The 24,026-nt window shown below is 34.8% G+C and overlaps 2 protein-coding genes across 9 annotated transcripts in view; one reads left to right on the top strand and one right to left on the bottom strand.

Moving 5' to 3' along the window:
* The first annotated feature begins 2,781 nt into the window (after positions 1-2,781).
* On the top strand, positions 2,782-5,216 carry LOC110811129 (UDP-glucose 6-dehydrogenase 1-like). 2 transcript variants are annotated; one of them, XM_022037525.2, is made up of 2 exons: positions 2,782-2,920; positions 3,515-5,216. In XM_022037525.2, exon 2 carries the CDS (start codon positions 3,542-3,544, stop codon positions 4,985-4,987), a length of 1,446 nt encoding a protein of 481 aa, XP_021893217.1. In that variant the 5' UTR covers positions 2,782-2,920; positions 3,515-3,541; the 3' UTR covers positions 4,988-5,216. The 2 variants fall into 2 exon arrangements, with proteins under 2 accessions (XP_021893217.1, XP_021893216.1); XM_022037524.2 differs by lacking the exon at positions 2,782-2,920 and adding an exon at positions 2,931-3,068.
* Positions 5,217-5,627: 411 nt separating this feature from the next.
* Positions 5,628-24,026, bottom strand: part of LOC110811150 (pre-mRNA-splicing factor ATP-dependent RNA helicase DEAH1-like) — a 30,658-nt gene continuing 12,259 nt past the window's right edge. For 3 of the 7 annotated variants that reach the window (XM_088211803.1, XM_088211804.1, XM_088211807.1), the window contains 9 exons: positions 23,753-23,868; positions 23,606-23,672; positions 22,484-23,524; positions 22,032-22,094; positions 19,713-19,836; positions 19,521-19,621; positions 6,991-7,053; positions 6,818-6,890; positions 5,628-6,008 (listed from right to left, as the gene is read on the bottom strand). In XM_088211803.1, coding sequence (XP_088067929.1) covers positions 5,962-6,008; positions 6,818-6,890; positions 6,991-7,053; positions 19,521-19,621; positions 19,713-19,836; positions 22,032-22,094; positions 22,484-23,524; positions 23,606-23,672; positions 23,753-23,868 — 1,695 coding nt within the window. In that variant the 3' untranslated portion in view covers positions 5,628-5,961. Of the gene's footprint in view, positions 6,009-6,817; positions 6,891-6,990; positions 7,054-7,484; positions 10,598-11,146; positions 11,320-11,376; positions 11,762-19,520; positions 19,622-19,712; positions 19,837-22,031; positions 22,095-22,483; positions 23,525-23,605; positions 23,673-23,752; positions 23,869-24,026 lie in introns of those variants that run through there. The other 4 variants (XR_015816511.1, XR_015816512.1, XM_088211805.1 and 1 more) reach the window with 4 other exon arrangements.

Below are 24,026 nucleotides of genomic sequence, written 5' to 3'. Positions count from 1 at the left end.
AAATCTTTGACACCACCAATATGTATTAAGTTTGAAGCTTCTGCAAGAGTAAAAGAGAGGTGTCAACTAACTCGCTTGATTAATTAGAAACAGGAGTTGCCCGTGGCTCGATAAATTTTTGTGAGGTAGATAAACGGAGCCTTGCCCCAATTCACCTACTGCATGCGTAAAAACATCTATTTATATATTAATATATTAAAAATGTATGTTAAGACGTATATGAGTTTAAAAATAAATAAAAATATTCTTGTATTGGGTATGTTAATATCTTTTTTACTTCCTGAGTAGAATAGTTTATAAGCTTGAAGTTTTCTTTTTAGTAGATGTGAAGTCTAACAAATGACGTGGGACCATATAGTTGCTTCATTGATTTGGGCGCTTACTCTTCTTGTTTACACGCGTGTATATAATAATATCATCTTATTTGCAATTTAATCTCCTATAATTCTCTTGGGACACTTCAAAATTTTATGATATTAACTTATAATTTTAATAAGTTTTTCTTGTCGTACATAACGTTTTTAATTTTTAAGTTATTAATATGTATTTGTTTTGCTAATTTTAGTTCAGGCGCCTATTGTGACTGTTGTAGATACAACAAGTATTTTGAGAATACGCCTGCCTTAATGACCAATGCTTAGTGATGGCTTTGTTATAATAGGCAATAATGAAATCATTAAAGCAGTGCAAAATAAACTTTGTAGCTGAATGCAGATGTTTCTTTCCACCCCACATGGAAAGAAGTCTGATAAACGTGAATTAATTCTAACTCCTACATGAGAAAAAAAAAAAAGAAAAAAAAAAAAAAAAAAAAAAAAAAAAAATTTATATAAAATGATAAAAACTAAAAAAAAAAAAAAAAACTAAAGTTGTCACGTACAAAACTACATAGGTTAATCTGCGCGTAAATTATCAAAAAATTCATTTAGCAAAATATATTTTGTTTGTCGGAATAATAATAGTAACGTAATTAGTTATTATAATTCTACTAATATATTAAAAGTTATATTGTACGTTAATTGAGTGAATCATAATTAATTCATAATATATTTACAAAATGTTAAAATTATAATATTTTTAATAAAATTTTAACTTATATAAACTTTTAAATCGGAGATTTTTTTGATTAACTATCTTAATTACTATACTATATTATAATTTGTTTATACCGTTTTTGCTTCAAAATTTACATACCTTTTCATCTGGAATACAATGTTGAACACACACACGTGTATATGTATACTCAAGTGCAAAGAACATTAGAAATTAATTTGAATGTGTATAGAGACTATTATTGTGAAGTGAAGTGTATTTTAGGTAGATTCAAAGTTGAACCTAACTTTTGTGGTTATGAAATTAGGCACACGCCCACAATGAATGTAAATAGTCTTGACTTCATAAATAGATTTCAATTCCACCATCTCGTCTCATCACTACTGGTAGACGAGGTCCGTCCTTTATTAATTCATAGGAAGAGGTCCAATTTTAGGATTCAATAATTCTCTTTTTATAAAGTATACACAAGAATATAGCCCTTTTTTTTTTTTTTTAATATTTAAATTCTTTTGACTTATTTCTTATCCTGTTGTTTTACTTTCACCCACTTTTTTTTTTTTTTTTTGGCTTTAAGAAAAAATTTAGTCAGGCATTTTTTAAAAAACTTTTTAATCCTAATTATAATATAACAAATAATTTAGAATGTGCGTGTAATATAATCATATACATGAATAATATGTGTATATATCAACAAAATTGTTCGTGAGGATAGAATTTAATAATAAATATTTTCTTATAAAAATGTACAAAGAAAAGACACTATAAATCTAACTTTTACAAACCATCCAACATAACATACAGAGAATATATGATGTAAAACCAAAAACATATACATATATATATATGTATATATATAAATCTCTTGAATAAAATAATCCATTTGCAGTTTACTTGAAGCTTGTCCCAGCTAGCTAGCAAACTTTTTTGGTGGTGATTTGTGGCATTTTCTCTGGTAATAATAACATGTTAAAGATGTTCCTTAACAATGAAGATCTTCTCAATGAACAGTCAACTTCTTTATATAATGATTTCTTTTTTATTTGTAATTACTCTAACAGTTATTATATATATATATATATATATATATATACATATCTTCCATATTTTTCCTGCCTTTGATATCACTCAAACCCGCCAAACACCAAGCACGTTGTTTCTGGACTCTTTATAAGCTTTCTTTTATTACTACGTTTCAATAAATATATATATTTCTGGACTCTTTACAAGCTTCTTTTTATTACTACATTTCAATATATACACACACACACACACACACACACACACACACACACACATATATATATATATATTTACGCATACATATCATGGTGAGAGTTTTTAAATAATTTACTTGCTTGTTGTCTTTGGTACAAGAGCTGAATTAATGTATTTATTTGACTTATATATTCTCAAAAAATTAAAATACTAATTTTGTGGAAAACAACCGGAAACAAAATTTAAAAAAAAAAAAAGGAAAACAGTAAAAATTGTTTTATTCTAAAAAATATTATGAACTGAAATCCGGTAGAATCAGCCATTTGTATGTATATTCATCAACCAACACTTTTCATAACATCAATCAACAGCTTTTTGTTTCCTTCCACAACTCATTTCACTCCCATCATTAAGTTTAATCTTTTTTTTTTTTTTTCTTTCAGTTACTGCTTTTTTTTTTATTATACAATTAATATTATATTTAAAAACAAAACAATAACTTAAACAAAAATAAATATGTGTACATGAGTTTCCCTTGTTTGTTACTGAAAGTAAGCTGTTTGGAAATCAGTTGAATGTTCCAGTTCAGCTTTTGAATCTGACTTTGCTTGGTTTTGAGAAAGTACATACAGAAATAAAATTGGAAAATGTAAGTTACAGGCAGATCTCACATGGGTTTCCGAGTATTTAAGCACCTCTTACCTTCATCACAGTTTCATATTTACATCTTCTCTCTTTATTGTTTCTTTTTCTCTCTGTTCTTGGTTTGTAGTTTTCAACAAGTTAAATTTGGAGAGGTATAATACACTAAGTTGTTTGTGTTAGGATAAATGATTCTTGTTCATGGTTATGGAGATACATGTTTGTGTATTGATGTATGCATGTTTATATGTGAATCATCTTGCTCTTCCATTTTTTAACTCATGCGAGATTATAATGTTTTTTCAAGTTATTAAATAAATTCAAGATTTCAGTTCTTGAATTCATTGTTCATTACTGTCAATATCATAGAAGAATGTATAACAAAGAGCCGGCTTTACATTTTCCTCTTTTTTTTTTTTTTGTCTTTTCCCAAGTGAAATCTTGCCGTGTTGTGGATAATTCAATTATGGTAAAGTAACGGTGATCAAACATCATAAAATATTGATATAATTAGCAGAAATTCACAAGTTTTCTTCTTTTCAATTCTTGATGAACAAGAATCATAAGGGTTAACTTGCATATTCTTATTTTCTAATTTCAGCTGAGGTTGTAAGATTAACTGAAGAAGATGGTGAAGATCTGCTGCATTGGAGCTGGTTATGTTGGAGGTCCAACAATGGCAGTAATTGCCCTCAAGTGTCCGTCAATTGAAGTAGCTGTTGTCGACATATCTACTGCTCGAATCTCAGCCTGGAACAGTGACCAGCTCCCCATTTATGAGCCAGGTCTTGATGATGTAGTCAAGCGATGCAGAGGCAAGAACCTGTTCTTCAGCACTAATGTGGAGAAACATGTTGCAGAGGCAGATATAATCTTTGTTTCTGTCAACACTCCGACAAAAACCCGAGGCCTCGGGGCTGGAAAAGCCGCAGACTTGACCTACTGGGAAAGTGCTGCCAGGATGATTGCTGATGTCTCAAAATCCAACAAGATTGTTGTTGAGAAATCAACAGTTCCCGTGAAAACTGCTGAGGCAATTGAAAGGATCCTGACCCACAACAGCAAGGGAATAGACTATCAGATTCTATCAAATCCAGAATTTCTTGCTGAGGGAACTGCAATTCAGGACCTTTTGAATCCAGATAGGGTTCTGATAGGTGGGAGAGAAACATCTCAAGGGCAAAAAGCAATTCATGCGTTGAAAGATGTTTATGCTCATTGGGTACCAGCAGACAGAATCCTGTGCACTAATCTCTGGTCAGCCGAGCTTTCGAAGCTTGCAGCCAATGCTTTCTTGGCACAGAGGATTTCTTCTGTCAATGCAATGTCAGCTCTGTGTGAAGCAACAGGAGCAGATGTATCACAGGTCTCTTATGCCATTGGCAAGGACACCAGAATTGGACACAGGTTCCTGAATGCCAGTGTTGGTTTTGGTGGGTCTTGTTTCCAGAAGGACATACTTAATTTGATCTATATTTGTGAATGTAATGGCCTGCCCGAAGTTGCTAACTACTGGAAACAAGTCATCAAGATCAATGATTACCAGAAGATGCGATTCGTGAACCGGGTAGTCTCTTCCATGTTCAATACAGTCTCAGCCAAGAAGATTGCTATTCTGGGATTTGCCTTTAAGAAGGATACTGGTGACACGAGGGAAACTCCAGCTATCGAAGTCTGCAAAAGGCTGTTAGAGGATAAGGCACAGTTGAGTATCTATGACCCACAAGTCAATTTGGAGCAGATTCAGAGGGATCTGTCAATGGAAAAATTTGACTGGGATCATCCTATTCACCTTCAGCAGCCACTAAGCCCAAATACCACGAAGCAAGTGAAGGTGAGTTGGGATGCTTATGAGGCAACAAAGGATGCTCATGGAGTCTGCATTTTGACTGAATGGGATGAATTTAAGACGCTCAATTACCAGAGGATTTTCAATAATATGCAGAAGCCTGCATTTATTTTTGACGGACGGAACATCATAGATGTTGCCAAGCTGAGGGAGATTGGATTTATTGTGTACTCAATTGGGAAGCCATTGGATCCTTGGCTTAAAGACATGCCTGCAGTAGCTTAAAGCTGGTGCAGTTGGTTTAAGCTGGAACTCAAAAGAACATGGAGAGATGAATGCGTTTTTCTCCATACATTTTCTTGTTTCTATATAATAAGTTACTCTTTCTGTTGTTGTCACCAAAATACAGTTTAGATTGCTGAAATATATGTTATAATAGCTACCTACTTTAATTTCCTCTTGTAAGAGTAAACGAACAATGCTTTAACATTTTGTTCTTTTCCATTTTCTCTCATTCTACTTCCTCTTCAATGTTTGGAAATTCTTCTGCCAGCCCATGGAGCTTTTAAATTGGATTGTTTTTCAGGATATTGAGAATTTGTTTTAAAAATATTACACTTGAATTACATCATTTTTGGGCATAATTAATTACACCAGATTTTTCTTAAACTCTTTGCAGATGCATTTTAAATTCTTCAAATTTTTACCCCAATTAGTAATATCTTGAAATTACAATTGACTTCTTAAACTTCATTTGGTGACTCTTGCCACATATAAACTAGTTGTACTTCATATACCTCTTATGTTGGATGAAGATGGCACAGTTAACTCTGCCAGTAGTAAAATGTCAAAACTTCTAGGCTAGCAAAACTCATAACCCAAAATTTTAAGAAAACACTAGAAAGAAATGGGTCAAAGAAGACAGTAGAAAGAAATCTATCCTTTGGTAGAAATATATACGTATATACAACATGAAATAATTCGAGTAATCGAACATGAATTTGCCCAAATTTCATCCACGAGACAACGAACTACTACAGGTTTATAAATGATTTAAATGTGTAGTACCCTAAAATTACAAAATTTTATTGACAGCTCTAACCTTGTTTTTTTCAGAAGACGGCTCTAACCTTCTTTAAGCCTCTAACCTTGAGTAAGCTACAGTAAGCCCCTAGTTTTTTTTTTTTTTAAAAGCACAGTAAGCCCCTAGTTGAACACGTCTCAAACGTCTCTACAAAAGGATTTACTCCACTTTGCTGTTATAGTGCTGCCCGCCCTTCTCCCTTTGGCAATTTCTTTGACGCAGCTGCAACAGATAAAAATCCAGAGTCAAAATATATCAGTCCATTATTTGCTATGCACACCGATATCAAGCATTCATGCAATTCTTTTGAACCCCACATATTGCGAGGTCATTTCCATTCCATAAAAACTAACAGGCAGATAATCTAGTACATGTTTGGCTGAGTTTATTCTTTCCTTTCTGCTGTCAATCAAACACTGAAAACACAAGTACTTTTAGGTAAAAGCAAAAATTATCTTTGACTTCTTATAAAGATGAAATGAAAAAATAGATTTGGATGCTTTTGGAAAATGACTTGTTCCATAAGGTATAGATAATATTTTCAATGATTACATATATTAACTTTATGTTTCATTAATTTATTGAAAAATGACATGTGCTTTTAGGTGAAAACACAAGCTGTTTCATTAATCAGCTTAGCGACTAGAACAAACAGTACTTTATAGAGCACTCCCACCATCACATTGAAAACCATGTTGTGCAGAGGTAGGTTGTGATCCATAGGTAGATGTCAAACCTAAACTATCTGAGATTGTCTAAAAACATCCAACGCCAACATGCTAAGGGTATAGAATCTAAGCCATTATTGGTCCAAGCCCTTATTGGTCCGGACCTTGTCCCTTGCCATCTAGGATTCTCCTATGGAAACAAAGAAACACTCTATTAACCTCTGTCTCCTAGCAAATTATCCAGTCCTTTTTTCGAATAGACGAATCAATCCAATTCTTATAAAAAACTTTATCAAATTCCACAAAAAGGTTAATTACAAATCACAATTAAGAGCAAATAATCAGACAAGAGATGTATCATACAGTCTTCAACATCCTTCAATTGGTAGAAGTGAGGAGCTATTTCCACCAGCCACTCTGGCTTTAGTTCAGTCACCTACAACCAAATGCTCCAAGATTTAGCTACCATAAAAACATTGCCTAATGAAAGCCTTCAACAATGGAAAGTTAACCAAAGAACAAATTTAAAATTTCACCTGTCTCATATATTCCTTGGTTGTGAGGACCAATTCATGGTACACAACCCATCTTGGGAGAGCCTGAAAAGAAGTGAAAACAAAAGCACAGGAAAGATGCAAAACCATAAGACACTACTTGACATAAAAAGCATTAGAAACTCAAATTTTCATGTTTGTTCAAATAAAGCCTTCATTCACTTACATGTTCCCAGAAGTTGTTAACAAAAAAGTTTTCTTTAGCATAGTTCTCTGATATATTTGACTCACAAATCACCACTTCAGGCAACTAGATCCTTTAACAGGAGTAAACTTTCCCGGATATAATTTTTTAGATAGTCTTTTTCGATAAAATAAGACATTACTACGAAGGGCGAAGAAAGCATTAAAAAGAGGGGGATAAGGAATCCACCAGTCGCAGCATAAGAACATAGAAAACTAAGGGACAAAGGAAAAACGCAAAATAAAGAGTAGCTAAAGTTACCAATAGGTATACTTTCTCACGAGCCTAGGGATCCCGGGAGGAAGGTCAGTGGTGCAGCTTTTTTACCTGTTTACGAATACGAAACGAACAGCAGCTCCGTTTTCTATCCTATTTGAGTAAATGAATGGAGAGAGTGAAGAGGATCCGGATTCCATTCTTTTTTTGTTTTTATTTGGGTTGATTTCTCTCATTAACGATTTGGAGATAAGAATCTAAACATTACACCTAAGACTTCTTAAAAATTACATCTAAGTCTTAAACATCACAACTTAAAAGTTTGATTGCATTACACAACAATCAAAACGAAAAATTCTCAAAAATATTATCAAATAACTGAATATTCCAATAAATGAAATTACAAGCTATTTATAATAATCTGTAAGAATCATTTCCTAACTAGAATTAAAATAAAAAATAGTAAACTAGTAAAATTATAAATATAAATCCTAATAAAAATGATACTAATAAATTAGAAATACTAATAAGAATAGAATCTTAAATTATTAAAACTATAATAATACTCCTCATAATATAATAATAGACTTCTAAATAATATAGTTGTTTTATATTTAATATAATTACAATTTCTAATTTGTTTAAGAGATTTAATGCTAGCCCCTTTTGCATCATTCTTTCCTGATTGGAAAAAATTCATCCACGAGCCTTGTAGTGGTAAATAATGTAAAATCTTGAACTTTGGGCTTCTCCATGAAAACTTAACAACCTTGTTTTTGGTTGTTCTCACCAATACCTAAAATAGTAGAAATGCACAATTGTTTAGGATTAAATTTGTAATCTAGTTGGAGGAGGTTGTCAAACTAACTCTCTTTAATCAACTCTTAGTCCTGTCCTAAACCGAGATATTGTTTGACTATCATCTTCGACCAATTGACTTTGAATCTTTAATTCTTCAAACTTCTGTATGTACTCAGTTATTGAAATATTTCCCTAGCCTAAAGTGTAAGCTTCATTACGAAGTTTGTCAAAGTAGTTAAGAGGTAGATACTTTCATGAAGAATAATTTTCATCTCACCCCATCTTTCAATTGTTGGTTGTCTCCTTGTTATGTTTTCATTAATAGTGTACCACCATATTTTTGCAAATCCAACCAACTTCATCTTGGCAAATTGAACTCTTTGTGCATATGACATGTTATATTAGTTGAAGTACTTTTTCCTTAAATTAAGTCAATCAAGAAAGAAATCGAAGTACTTTTTTCCATTAAAATTAGGAGCTTCAACTTTTACCCTCTTGGTAATATCTTTGACATTATCTTCAATGTGTCTTCCATCAGCAGCTTTTTCAAACTTGTATATTTTGAATTGGTGGATGTACTTGTATTGTGCATAAGTGTCTTAGTATTTTGCATTGTTTCCAATCATGTATTATTGATTGTCACATGCATCTCAAACTTAACATTTAATTCAACGTTAGTCACCACTACTGAAACTTAGAAAAATTTTGGCCGAACAAGGAACTTATGAACGAAGCCAAAACATAACATATTGCACAGGGTCTCCTCTTCGTGCAAGGGCTTCACGCACCGTCTTCCCAGTCATCAAATGAAATTGATCTTTGGTCAATGGTCTTAAATGGAGGTGGCAGCTATAGATTGGACGTTATTGTGAGACATGATTGTGTAGAAATACAAGATCAGTACATGCAGCGACAAGAGGACTTACGCTGGCAAGTGGCACTTTCCTTGGTGGGGTTTTGTGGCAAGGCTTCATGGGTTCGCCAATCGGGACCTTCTAAACCTGGTGGTAGTGGCAGTGTAGACCACCTCCAAGTGGTGGCTAGTGAGCGGAACTGGCAACCATCTTAGGGTTTATGTGATTTTTTTTTTGTGTTTTCTTCTTCAAATGGGGTTGAGACTGTTTGGGTGTAGGGTTTTGAGAATCTGGATATAAGATTCTTTTACCTCTAATACCAAATTGATGTAGAACAAATATGGTTTGATTTGTCTAATTAAGAATTTGGAGATAACAACTTAAACATCACATCTAGCGTTTCTTAGACATCACATCTCACATCTAAGACGTTTTCAGCATCACATTGAAAAGTTTGATTCTATCATACAACCAAAAAAATAAAGAACTCTCAAAAGCATTATTGAATAACTAAATGCTCTAATAAGTAAAGTTACAAACTATTTATAAAAATCTATTAACTGTTGATTTTGAAGAATGAATATTTACTTTATTTTTGATACGCTTCATGTTATTGCAATTGAGATATATATACAAAATTTCTGTATACAAATAAGGAAAATAACATAATGATAAATATTCTAATTGACTACATAATACAGAAAAAAATATTTTTGACTAATTGCGCAACATAATATTCTAGTCAACACTCCCCCTCAAGTTAGTACAAATATATCACACATGTCTAACTTATATACCAATACCAAGTTATGATGAGATTTGTTGCAAAGTCCTTTAGTGAAAACATCTGCCACCTACTCACATGAAGGCACATGATATAAGTATAAGAAGTCATCAACCACTTTTTTTTTATGAAATGTCGGTCAATCTCAATGTGTTTTATCTGATCATGTTGAACTGGATTATGAGTAATATTAATGGTTGTCTTATTATCACAGAATAATGATAAACTTCTTTCTTTAAACAATTTTAATTTTTTCATTAACTAATTTACATATCTTATGAGTCATTGCTCTATATTCTGCTTTAATACTGGAGCACACAACCACACTCTATTTTTTACTTTTCCACGTAATCAAGTTACCTCCTACGAGTGTGCAGTAGCCGGTAGTTGACCTTCTATCATCTGGAGATCCAACCCAATTGGCATTTGTAAATGTTTCTATTTTAACGTGACCATTTTTAGAGAAGAACAAATATTTTCCTAGTGCAGATTTTAGATATCGTAATATGCAAAAAACATGTAAATGAGGCTCACGAGGATAATACATGTATTGACTCACCAGACTCACGAAATATGCTTATGAGGTCTGAAATGTGAAAGATAAATGAGTTTTCCAACCAATCTCAGATATCTCCCCAAGTCAACTGATGCACCACTACCTGCTTGTAGTTTGTGATTGCTTTCGATGGGAGATTTTGTCAGCTTGCAACCCATCATACCAGCTCTTCTAATAAGTATAGGATGTACTTCCTTTGAGAAATGAAGAGTACTCTATTAGATTTGGTAACTTCAATTTTCAATAAATATTACAATTTTTCTAAATCTTTTATTTAAACTTTTGAACAAGAAGTTCTTCAATCAGTCATCTCCTTTGTGTCATCTCCAGTCACCAAAATATCATTTATATAGACAATGAGAAGAATGACTGTAGCCTCATAATGCTTGATGAACAGAGTATGATTAACATTACTTTATTGATATCCAAAAGAGATCATAATTTTTCTAAATCATGCTCTTGGAGACTGCTTCAATTCATATAAGACTTTTTTTAATTTGCAAACCTTCTCTTACTTTCTTTCATCATCAAATTCAAACGAAATTTTCATGTATACCCCTTCTTCTAATTCTCCATAAAGGAAAACATTTTTCACATCAAATTGTTGTAAGTCCCAATCAAGGTTAGCTGCACAAGACAATAATACTCTAATTGTATTCATCTTCGCGACATGTGCAAAGACATCTTGATAGTCAACTCCATAGGTTTGAGTAAACTCTTTAGCCACCAATCTAACTTTGTACCTTTCAATTGACCCATTTGTTTTGTGTTTTACAGTGAACACCCATTTGCAACCAACCATCTTCTTTTCCTGTGGAGGTGAAACAAGTTCTCATGTTTCATTTTTTGCCAATGCTCTTATTTCTTTAATCATAACTTCCTTCCATTTAGAATCTCTTATCATTTCTCTCAAATCCTGTGGAATAGACACAAAAAAAAGAGACAAGATAAAGGCTCTACAGAAGGGAGATAAAGATTTATAAGAAACAAAATTAAACATAGGATGTTTAATGCAAGACTTGACTCATTTTCTAAGAGCAATAGGTTTATCCACATCCTCACCAAACTCAGAAAATGGAGGTAACTCACCAGTATTTTTAGGAACTGAGGAAGATTTTTTGCCTAAATCGGACTGCACGATAGTTTTCTCTATCTTATTCTTCCTCGAATACCTCTTCAAGTCTGTTTTATCCAAGCTCTCCATATTATCTCCTTAAATGAGACCTTTCGAACTACAATTTTTTTCCTAAATATAAATGTCAAGAGTTAACAAAGTGGGCATACTGGGAATTACCTCTTCTTTCTCACTCTCCCCCTGACGAGGCGTTAGGTTTGGATTGAAATAAGCCCCCAATTTCCTGAAAGTAACATCCATAGTCACAAAATATCTTCTACATGGAGGATGATAACATTTGTAACCTTTATTACTAAGGGAATATCTAATAAATACACATTTAAGTGCTCCAGATTCCAACTTGCCCACATTTTTTGCTGGACAAAACAAACACATTTAAACACTTTTGGAGGAACAACAAATGAATTTTTTCCTTGTAAAACTTCTAATAGACTTCGAAAATCAAGAGCTCTCAAATGCATTCTGTTGATAAGATAAGCAGTTACAAAAACTGCATATCCCCAGTAACTTTTGGGTAAATTCATAGTGAACAAAAGAGACCGAACTACCTCCAATATGTGTCTATTTTTTCTTTCAGCAACCATTTTGTTCATTGGTGTAGGCACAACTAGTCTGATAGATTATTCTATTAGACTCTAAGTAGGCACTGAATCCATTATCCATATATTCTGTACCATTGTCTATTCTTAGAATCTTAACTTTAATATCAAACTATGTACATACTATTTTATGAAAAAATTGAAAGTATAAGAACACATCGGTTTTGGCTTTCAATAGATAAATCCATGTTAATCTAGTAACACATCGCTTTTGACTTTCAATAGATAAATCTATATTAATCTAGTACAGTAGTTAATGAAAATAATAAACCATCTATGACCAGACAAGAATGTATTCTGAGTGGATCGCCGAACATCAGAGTGAATGGTCATAAAAAGGGTAGGACTTCTATGGTTACTCACATGATATGAACTCCTACGTTTAGCTAGCTCACATGTATCACAAAATAAGAAATCCATAAAAATTCTTTTAATAATGTAGGATATAATTTTTCTACAGTAAAAAAAGAAAAATGTTCTAATCGTCGATGCAACTATATGATTTCCCCATTGGCATCCGTATCTCCGAAGGCAGTTTAATTCTCAATTACGCTTCGACTTTTATTCAAGACATATAAGTTATCCTACAACTTATCAGTGCCAATCATTTTCCCTATTTGAAGATCTTGAAGGATACAATAGTAAGAACAAAATTCAATTTTACAATTAAGATCTCCAGTAAAAGCACTAATGGATAAGAAACTGTCAGAAAAACTAGGCACATGAAGGACTGAAGACAGTGTAACGGTCGAAGTACAATTAATGGAACCTGTTCCAAATACAGGAGTGTATGATTCATCTGCGACACGAACATTTTTCCGTTGAGTACATGGAAAATAAGTTAAAAAATCTCGAAGAGTCTGTCATGTGTATGTTAGCTCTAGATTCTCTAATTCAAGTATCAGAATTAGAAATAACAGTGAGATGAGCAATACCTGAATTTACCATTTTTGACTTACCAATAGTTAATGAGTGGTTACCCGAACTTCGAACAACCAATTTATTTACTCCTGTCATTATTTAAAAATAACTAGCGATAGAGAAAGAACAATACGCAGCTCTTAATCTCAACACGATAGAAAGGTCACTAATCAACACCAAGGATGCCAACAAAAAATGGTCCAAAAATTGGCTCAGATAAGCTTGGAAGCAGCTCAGCTTAAGAGCTCACGTCAATGCTGGAAACAGATGCTAGTCCCGCACCGAGGAAGGGCAGATTGCGACCAGCTCAGGCGGACCTGCAGGGATATGGCAAAACTTGTTGGGAGTTCATGGAGAGGACTAGATCACAACAACGCGTGGCTGGGAGAATGAAAATCGCGCGTGGCCGTGTAAAACTCGTTGGTGTGACGCAACCAGATTCGCATAGCTGAGGAGACTGATTGGAGCCGAGAGCAAAGGCGAAACCAGAACTCAGAGGAGGCCGAAGTGCGCACGATTATGTAAGAAACAGATGAAAGCCCAATGAATGGCCCTTGCCGAAACGACAGAAATAGCGGAAACAGGGACCTTTATGTAAATCAGAGGCTGCGTGTGAGGAATCCCAACGAAGGAGCAACAGTCGTGCGCGAAGGAAGAAAGTCAAAAGATGGGTCGTGTTGAAGTTTGAGAGGAAAAATTATACTTTGTATTACAATTATAATTGGTTTATATACAGGAGCTCTACCCTTTAAAAATGGAATCACATCCCATAATCTGTGAGATATTCACATTCCATAATCTGTGGGATATTTTCATTTCATTATCTGTGAGATATTCCCATCCCATAATCTGTGGGATATGACACCACAAAAAAAGGAACTAATCAAATCAACCTAATTCTAGAGAGACTAACTATTATATTTAGACTTTCCTAATTTAATCTATACATGTGTAAAGCACATTCTTCCACACTCCCCCTCAAGCTAGTGAATAGGTATTCACCGTTCCCAGCATGGATACAAAACTCTCAGATACTGAACTACTTAACCCCTTAGTGAGTATATCAGCAAGTTGGCCATGTGTAGATACATAAGGTGTACAAATCAATCCACTATCCAACTTTTCTTTGATGAAATATCTGTCAATCTCGATGAGTTTCGTTCGATCATGTTGCATTGGGTTGTGAACTATGCTGATTGCAGATTTGTTATCACAATAAAGTTTCATAGGCCATCTCACGTAATCTTCATATCCTTCAGAACCATTTTCAACCATAGTAGTTCACACACTCCCTGAGCCATTGCTCGATATTCTGCCTCAGCACTAGACCGTGCTACCACATTATGTTTCTTACTCCTCCATGTCACCAGATTTCCACCAAAGAATGTGCAATAATCTGAAGTTGATCTTCTGTCAACAATTGACCCAACATAGATCTCCATTAGCTGCTAGTGATAATAAACTCTAACAATGTTCATCTTTGCAACCGGAGCAAACGTTTCTTGATAATCAATCCCATAGATTTGAGTATAACCCTTAACCACCAACCTAGCCTTGTATCTTTCTATTGATTCATTTGCTCTATATTTTACTGTGTAAACCCATTTACACCATACGGGTTTCTTTCCTTCAGCTAACTTCACTAACTCCCAAGTTTTGTTCCTCTCCACTGCCTCCATCTCCACATTCATGGCTTGCTTCCATTTTTCATTGGTTAAAGCCTCGGATACATTGGTAGGGATGGAGATGTTGTTTAAGCTAACAAGGAAGGCTCTATGAGATGGTGAAAAATGTTTAAAGGACAGAAAATGTGCAAAAGGATATAGAGATCGGTTTGTACATTCTCTAATTCCTTTCCTGATAGCAATAGGGAGATCTTGGTCATCATTGTTTATCTCATATTCAGATTGAGAAAAGGGAATAGAAATTCCTACCTCAGTCTCAAGATTTAGTTTGGAGTCTTCGACTTGCACAGATTCAAGGACAACCTTCTTCCTCCTCGAGAACACTCTGCCTTTGCTAAATCTCACACTATAAATGGTCGGATTTGTATTGTCGGTGGGCTTGGTGGGAGAAACATTTTTAGGAAGCTCGGTAGAAACATCCATGGGACTAGGCTGTCTTGACACAAGAAGTGGTGAAGATGGCAGATCAAGAGGCAAAAGATCTGTCTTATCCTTATCTTCCATTATTGAACTCTCCCCTTGAAGATAAGGAACGGTGAAATAGGATTTTTGTTCATGGAATGTCACATCAATTGAGACATAAAACCTTTTTGATGGAGAGTGATAGCACTTATATCCCTTTTGAGTTGAAAAATATCCCACAAACACGCATTTTAATACCCTTGGATCTAATTTTCCCTGATTCTAATTATGAACATGAACAAATGCTACACCCAAATATACAAGGAACAAGACTATTTGTGGTGTGTAGGTTTGGATAGAACTTGAAAAGGACATCCACTGGACTTTTAAATCCTAAGACTCTAGAAGGCAAACGATTTATGATATGGGCGGCTGTAAGAACCGCTTCTCCCCAAAAAGATTTAGGCACATTTTTCTGAAACAAGAAGGATCTTGTTGAATCGAGGAGATGACCATTTTTTCGTTTTACTACTCCATTTTGTTGTGGAATGCCCACACAAGAGGACTCATGTGCTATTCCTACTTTTTAAAAGTATGCAGTTAGGGTTTGATTGAAATAGTTTTTAACATTATTTGACTTAAATATTTTGATATTGACCCCAAATTGAGTCTTCATCATAGAACAAAAATTTAGAACAATGCTAACATCGAATTTCTGTTTAAGTAAAAAAATTCAGGTGACTCAAGTACAATCATCAATGAACGACACAAACCATTTAACTCCATTTACATTGGAAATATTTAAAGGACCTCAAATATCACTGTGAATGAGATCAAAATGAATAGAACTCCTTTTATTACTAATTGGAAAAGATACAAGTTTGTGTTTAACAAGTTGGCACACTTCACAATGAAAATGTTCAACCTCTATACCCTTAAATAAAGAAGGAAATAAAAATTTAATAATCCTAAATAATGGATGTCCAAGTCTGCAATGATGAATCCAGACTTGTTCTTTATTAGATGAAAAAGACTGTGAGACAGGAAAATGAGATGTTATGCTCTTGGTAGTGTTGGATTAACTTGGTAAATGATTTAATGTTTCGAGATAGTAGAGTCCATCCCATTCTCTAGCATGTCCAATCATCCTCCCCAAATCCTTGTCTTGAAATACACAATAACTCTGATTAAAAACTACTTTACAATGAAAATCTTTAGTGACCTTTTCGATGAAAACAAGATTTGTGGTTAGCCTAGGGACATGAACATTTTTTAACAACAGCGACAGACTTATCTTGACAACATCACCTATGCCTATCACAGTAGTTAATGATCCATCGGCTGTGATTATTTTCCTATTACTTGAACATGGGGTATATGAGGAAAAAACTTTTGAGGAATGGGTCATAGGGTCGGTAGCTCCTGAGTCAATAATCCAAGAGTTAGTAAAGGCTATATTCGAGAGATTTAATCCAATGGAGAAGGGAAGTTTACTTGAATACGCCAGTGAACAAGTACCTGATGGTTTTTCAAGATTGCCAATAAGTGATCTCACCCTCTCAATTTCTTCTTGGCTGAGATTTCCCATCTCTTGTGATATCCCTTCATGCAGTTGCACTGTTACAATTTGGGCTTGTCCATTGTTCCTTGGTTGCTCTCTTTTTTGTCCCCACTCGCGGCTTGGTGATTTTCCATGCAATTTCCAATACCGGTCATGAGTATGACGTGCCTTCTTGCAGTAGGTACACCGTAGAGTGTCTTCATGGTCATGGTTTTGAGTCTTTGGCTGGTTGATTCTTCCATTCTCGACCGCTGGCATTTTTTCTGCATTTGTGGCTATCTTATTGTTGTTACTAGTAACTAAAGCCGAACTGTCAGTTCCCTTTGGTTCAAGCATCAATTCTCTTCTACTTTCTTCTCCTCGGATGAGTGCCACCACTTCATTGTAACTTGGAACTTCCTGTTTGCCAAGAATCTGAATTCTAACTAAATCAAATTCTGCATTGAATCCAACCAGAAAATCATAAACTCTATCTTGTTCAATAAACTCCTTCAAAATTGCCGCATCATCGGGACATTTGGTCTTAATTACCCTATAATGATCAAGTTCTTGCCATAGAGCCTTCATTTGATTGGCATATTCATTGACAATCCTATCTTCTTGTTTTGCAGGAATCGTCTTAACTTTGACTTCGTAGATTTGGGCAGCATCATTTACCTTGGAATACGTTTCTTGAATTGCAGCCCATACATCCTTGGCAGTGGCTAAGAACATACATGTGTCGCTAATCTCTGGAGTCATGGAGTTCCATAGCCATGTCATGATCATAGAATCCTCCTCATCCCACGCTTCAAATCGTGGATCTTCCAGTTTTGGCCATGTTCCTAATATGTGACTGATTTTTCCTTTCCCTTTCAGCACAATTCGGACAAGTTGGGACCATTTAAGATAGTTTTTTCCATTCAGCCAATATGCTGCCTGAATGTTCTGTAATTCCCCGGCTTGAGGTCTAACAATTTCTGCATCCTCCAACTGTATCATAACTGTTGTTTCTACCACCTCCGACATTCTTAATCAAACCAAGCAGTCCCAAGGCAATTAAGGCCAGTTTTGAGTCAAGTAAAATATCAGCGATGAAGGCTGATACAATTCAGGTACTCTCTTACAAAAGCTTCCTGGCAGCAGTGGCGGTAGAGCAGAAACAGGGGCCAGCTTGCAATTTCGTACAATTCCATACAGAGTGGCATGTCAAAGATATTGCAACGGCGAATCAATGAAACTTTGGTGATGAAGTAGAGTTTCAGAAAACTCCTCAACAATAGAACAGAAAAAGAAAAGAGAAAAAAAAAAAGAATCTGCTATGAAGGCAGAACTCTGCTATGAAGAGTAGGGTTTCAGTTCCCAAAAAAATAGCCTAAACCTCTGATACCATGTTATAGTTTGAGATGAAAAAGTATACTTTGTATTACAATTACAATTGGTTTATATACAGGATCCAATAATTTGTGGGATATTCACATCTCATAATCTGTGAGATATTTTCATCCCATAATCTGTGGGATATGACACCACAAAAAAAGGAACTAATCAAATCAACCTAATTCTAGGGAGACTAACTACTATATTCAGACTTTCTTAATTTAATCTATACATGTGTAAAGCACATTCTTCCATAGGTCAGGTCAGGCCGGGCATGCGCGAACCAGAGGCCACGCACGAGGAAGCAGTGCGAACAGCCAGGTACGACCAGAGCAAAGGGATCAGGTAGGCTGAAGAAGGTCACCAGAATAGGGCAGCAGGCCACCGGTGAGGTTATGACTCCATTTGGGTGGGTGGTGAAAATATTTTAGGGTTTGAGAGAAACCTTGAAATTTAAAAACCCTAAAATACTCTTATTTTGCTCTAATACCATGTTGATTTTGAAGAATGAATATTTACTTTATTTCTTATACGCTTTGTGTTGTTACAATTTAGGTATATATACAAAGCATAATAGTAGAGATTCTAATTGACTACATAATACAGAAAAAAATATCTTTGACTAATTAGGCAACATAATATTCTAGTCAACAACAACTTTGCCTCAATATAGTGAAAATAAGAAATAGTAAACTAGTAGAATTAGGAAAACTAATACAATTAAGAATAAGAATCTAATACTACTAATATTAAGAATACTAATAAAGATATAAATTCTAAATTATTAAAACTAAACTAATACTCCTAAATATAATAATAGACTCCTAATAATTGTTTTACATTTATTATAATTACAATTTGTAATTTATTCAAGAAACCTAGTGCTAGCCCATTCTGCATCAGAATACCTCCCCCCTCCCAACCCTCACCTCCCTCTCAATGTGAAAAAAAAAACTATGAACCTTAACCCAAAGAGTCTCCCAAAGAAGCTAATCAATCCCACCGCAACAAAGGGAGCTTGAATAAGTCTTCAAAGATTCGGGAATTTCTTTCTGATCACAATACCCACAACTTAGTGAAAATAGCCCCTCTCAGCAACATCTTTTGTTCCTCTTTTCTTATGAAAACCATGCAAAGAATATGAAATAAAAGCTTGCAAAGGAGAAAGAGGAGGGGGGAATCTAGCTCGCTGTGAAACTGAAAGAATAACTTAGTCCAAAGTCTCTAGAAGAAGAAAGAAAGAATACACTAGAATCCTTTATTGTCATGATCCCTTGCCAAAAGAATCCATGTACCAGCTGAATGAAATGACAAGATGGTATTGTATTCCCAGTGCTTTTTCTTTTTCAAAAACAAATTGTATTTCTGGTGCATTTCTGAAGAGTAAAATATCAAAGCAAGTTATGTTACACCATGGTTCATAATTGGCGGTCACAAATTCACTTGTCACCTTACCTTGGCCAGTCCTGAGGTGGGATGTATATGAACAGTCTGTGGATGTTTCACTGTACGGTAAGATCCACCTTTCTGCAGCCTAGCAGAATGAGGGAAGAAACCTAAAAAATAGAAATTAGAATGTTGACTATGGGAAATCAAATTTCCTTCAACTATAAAATCATTTCAAGCAAAGAATAATAAGTCATTTACCAGATGTTATAACCTTCTTTATAGCCTCTAAATCATTTGGATTCGACGTCACCTCAATTTCAACTCTCTCCAGAAGCCCCTCCAACTGGTCTCTTATATCTCTGGCACGTTTCATGCTCCTCACCTGAAAGCATTTATATCAAAGATGAAACTAGCATTCAGATAAAAAGTTGTCAACCACAACTGCAGAACAAAGAGAGCCTAAAACTTCACAGATTGATTTTTGTCATCAATATGGGCAAGATTTCACATCATCCACCTTGACTAACCTATATATTAAAAATAGGCATAAAATAAAATTTTTTAGTAGAATAAGTGTAAAATAAGAATTGCAAAAGAATAATTCTGTAGACCAAAGACTCTAAGTTAATGTCAAGACATTAAGGATAAAAAAAGAGAGAAATAATAAAAAAGGTAAATTAATCTTTTACAAGTATCAATTAGGGTTAGAGTTAGAGTTAATGTTTTGAATTTATAATGCAGCAGTCACCGCTGCATTGATTCCGGTCATGATAGTGATTGTTTTAATTGTTTATAGCCTATAAAGTACTCAATCTTTATATTATAATCAATCAAAGAAAATAATAAAATTATTTCTCAGATTTTCCTCTCTGTTTCTCTTCTATTTCTCTCTTCTCTCCCTCTTTCTTTCTCAAGATTAGACAGTCATGTCAAAAGTTTCTGACAAGATGGTATCGGAATCTGAGAAGCCAGAAGCGATCACCGTGAAGGAGATCGACTTGAAACTCATCGCTTTCATGGAAGAATCACGGCGGAAGTTCAGAATGATCCTAGATATGCTCCGTGGCAGATCTGCCGACTGAACCAAAGAAAGCTTGACACGCTTGGCGGAGGCATTTCCGGAAGATGCGAGGCCGACAACACAAAGGGCCACACCTGACGAACAGTCGACCCCTCTTCCGTGTGATGGAGAAGAAAAGAATTGGGATTCAAATAAAAAAATAAACTCTAAAACCGGTTCAGTTATTGAACTAGGCCAAACAACATAGACCGAATAAGGTTCCCTAACTTATCCGATTCGAACCGATCCAACCAACATTTTGAACCGAACTGGTTCACTTGCTCTCCTTCTCTTTCTTTCTCAAGCAGTAGTGGCCGAGAATGAACACCCTAGAGGTCTCTCCCTCATTCGCCTCAGCCAACCAGCCAGAAAGAGCTACCTCCCGGAAGCTCTTGTCAGGCTCCGCTTTAATCCGCACGAGGTCAAGATGGTAACCTACAAGTCTCTTGTTCCCCATATGGGTTCTGATCTGGAAAAGAAGAAACGGAAGAAGGAGAAGCGGAAGAAATAGAGGTGGAAGAAGAAGGCGTGACTGCAGCAACATAATTACATCACTCGACAGCGGCTGCGTCGGTGGTGTGGAGGGGGGGCCAATCCGTGAAAATCAAATTTTTATAGGATGGAAATAGTAGAAAGCTGCCTTAAAATATATATATATATATATATATATACACACATACATCTATATATAATAATAAATAAAAAAAATTGATTTATGGAGCAGTAGAAAACTTCTTCAGAAAAAAAAAGATATATAGATATATAATAATTAACATATATATATATATATATATAACTGCTTTAGTGTGTGTGTGTGTGTGTGTATATATATAAAAGAAAAAAAAATCTGCTTTAAAAAGATATTTATCTATATAATAATAATAATAATAATAAACCATATTTTAACCTTAGGAACATTAAGGTTAAAAAAAGAAACAATAAAAAAGGTACATTAGTCTTTTACAAGTATCAATTAGGGTTAGCATTAGAGTTAATGTTTTGAGTTTACTTCACAGTAGTCACCGCTGCATTGATTCTGCTCATGATGGTGATTGTTTTAATTGTTTATAGTTTATAAAAGGCTCAATCTTTATATTATAATCAATCATGGAAAATAATAAAATTATTTCTCAGATTTTCCTTTCTGTTTCTCTTCTATTTCCCTCTTCTCTCTCTCTTTCTTTCTCAAGATCAGACAGTCATGTCAAAAGCTTCTAACAGTTAATTGCTCAAGTTCTGCCTTCCTGCAAATCCACTGGCTATATCATAGTTTTAGCCACTAAATCAAAATTGTCATCACCATTTACAATGGCAAAACATGGACAAGAATATTTTTCAGGAGAAAATATATCACAAGCTTCATTTAAAAAGATCTCTTATTCATCTCAGCACCCTACAGAAAAACATGAATCATAGAAGAATAAGCATGCAGCCTCTGGACATGTCCTTACTAAATGAAAAAGTGATCGAGGCAAGAATATTGCCATGTGAAAATAATTCAAAATATTGTACCACACCTGAATATAATTTTCATAGCACCATTGGGTTGAATAATTTGTTTCCTTCCATGAATTGTAAACCTGAAAGATACAATAGAAAAAGATAATCAAGGAACTCTAGAAAAATCCAATTCAGACAGTAGAATTTGGCATTTCAACTAATGCCTTTAATGTTCTTAGTGCTTAATATTCAACCAGACTAGGCAACCTGAATGCAGTCTCGGAATATATATACACATATATAAATGTGTGAAGCCCAAATGACACGACAACAAACTTTACTATCTTGCCAATTCCGTGATCATTGTTTTTAACTTCTAAGGGAAAGTGGGGAAAAGAGAGGGCATCGAATCACCAAGAACTCCTACCAAGTTGATCACAACAACTAGTAGAAATAAATGGTGAGCAGCAGCATAACTATATTGAAAAATAAAAAATAAAAAAGAATTCATTTTTTTAGAGAAACTAACCTTCAGCAAAGCAATATGATCACCCACATTCCCAGTGTGAAAATTCATTCTAGCGTTATCAGCATGGACTTGCTTGTCCTTTGGACGATAAAAGATTGAATTTCCAATAGAAAGCATAGCAGCAATTGAAATTATCTCATCAGAACACTTATACTTGTCAGAAGCAACTATCATCTTTGATAGCATAGGATCAAGAGGGAACTCTGCCATTCGTCTACCAACTTTTGTTAACTCTCCCAGTTTATTTAGTGCACTCAAGGCAAAGAGCAATTCTAAAGCTTTCAGGAGTGCTTCAGCAGGTGGTGGATCCATGAAGTCAAAGTTTAGCAAGTCGTGGATTCCAAGACTCTTCAGAGAAAGCACAACATTTGCAAGGTTTGTTCGTTGTATTTCTGGCACTGTATTATCTTCCAAATCATTGTGATAGTTATAAGCCGTGTACAAGCGGAAACACTTTCCTGGACCCGTTCGTCCAGATCGACCAGCACGCTGATTGGCAGAGGCTTTCGAGATGGGAGTCACCAGCAAAGACTCCATTCCTGTCCTTGGATTATATGATTTCATCTTGCAAAACCCTGGATCAATGACATATTTGATCCCATCAATAGTTAAAGATGTTTCTGCAATATTTGTCGCAAGGACAACTTTGCGTGCACCTTCTGGTGTAGGTTCAAATATTTTCGCCTGGAGTTCAGTTGGAAGGTTTGCATATATCGGACAGATTATAAGTTCCGCAATTTTTGTTCCCAGACCTCTTGTCCTGTGTTTCATAATTTCTTCTGCTGCCTCAATTTCCTCCTGACCAGTGAGAAAAATCAAAACATCCCCTGGTGGTTGAGTCACATGGATTTGAAGTGCAGTAACAATAGCTGCATCTAAGTAATCAGCTTCAGGTGCCTTGGTATAATGGATATCAACAGGAAATCTTCTCCCTGGAATTTTGAAAATTGGAGCAGAATCAAAATAGTCACTGAATTTCTCTGCGTCAAGTGTTGCACTTGAGATAAGCAATTTGAGATCGGGCCGAAACCGGGTTATGTCCTGTCAAACAGAAATATGAAGAGTCAGAGATCTAATAAATACAACTGTTGGCAACGTACAAGTTAGAAGGAATGCACTTGCCTTCACTAACCCAAACAGAATGTCAGTTGATAAAGTTCTTTCATGCGCCTCATCCACCATTATCACACTGAAAAAGATCATTAAGCAATTAATTAATAAGATCAATTCATTTAACAAAATTATTAATGAGGTTGTGAGGTAGCTAACCTGTAGCTAGCTAGATCAGGTTCGCCAAGCAACTCACGCAACAACATTCCATCAGTCATGTATTTCAAAACAGTCTTTTCTGAAGTGCAATCTTCAAAACGAATAGAGTAACCAACCTGTAAATGACAGATACACACACCAAATCAGCTGAACTTTTTTTTAAATAATCAAATCAGCTTAACAATTAATAATTCATAATGTCCAGATACAAAAATATCTAATAACCCAAGCTAATGTAAACAAAAAAAAGTTTATCAAACAATTAATAAGGAAA

This window comes from Carica papaya, chromosome 9, assembly GCF_054855325.1.
Source record: "Carica papaya isolate Zhongbai chromosome 9, ASM5485532v1, whole genome shotgun sequence".
NCBI lineage: Eukaryota > Viridiplantae > Streptophyta > Magnoliopsida > Brassicales > Caricaceae > Carica > Carica papaya.
The sequence above is the reverse complement of the archived record's forward strand: the minus strand, read 5'-3'. Positions and strand labels throughout refer to the sequence as shown.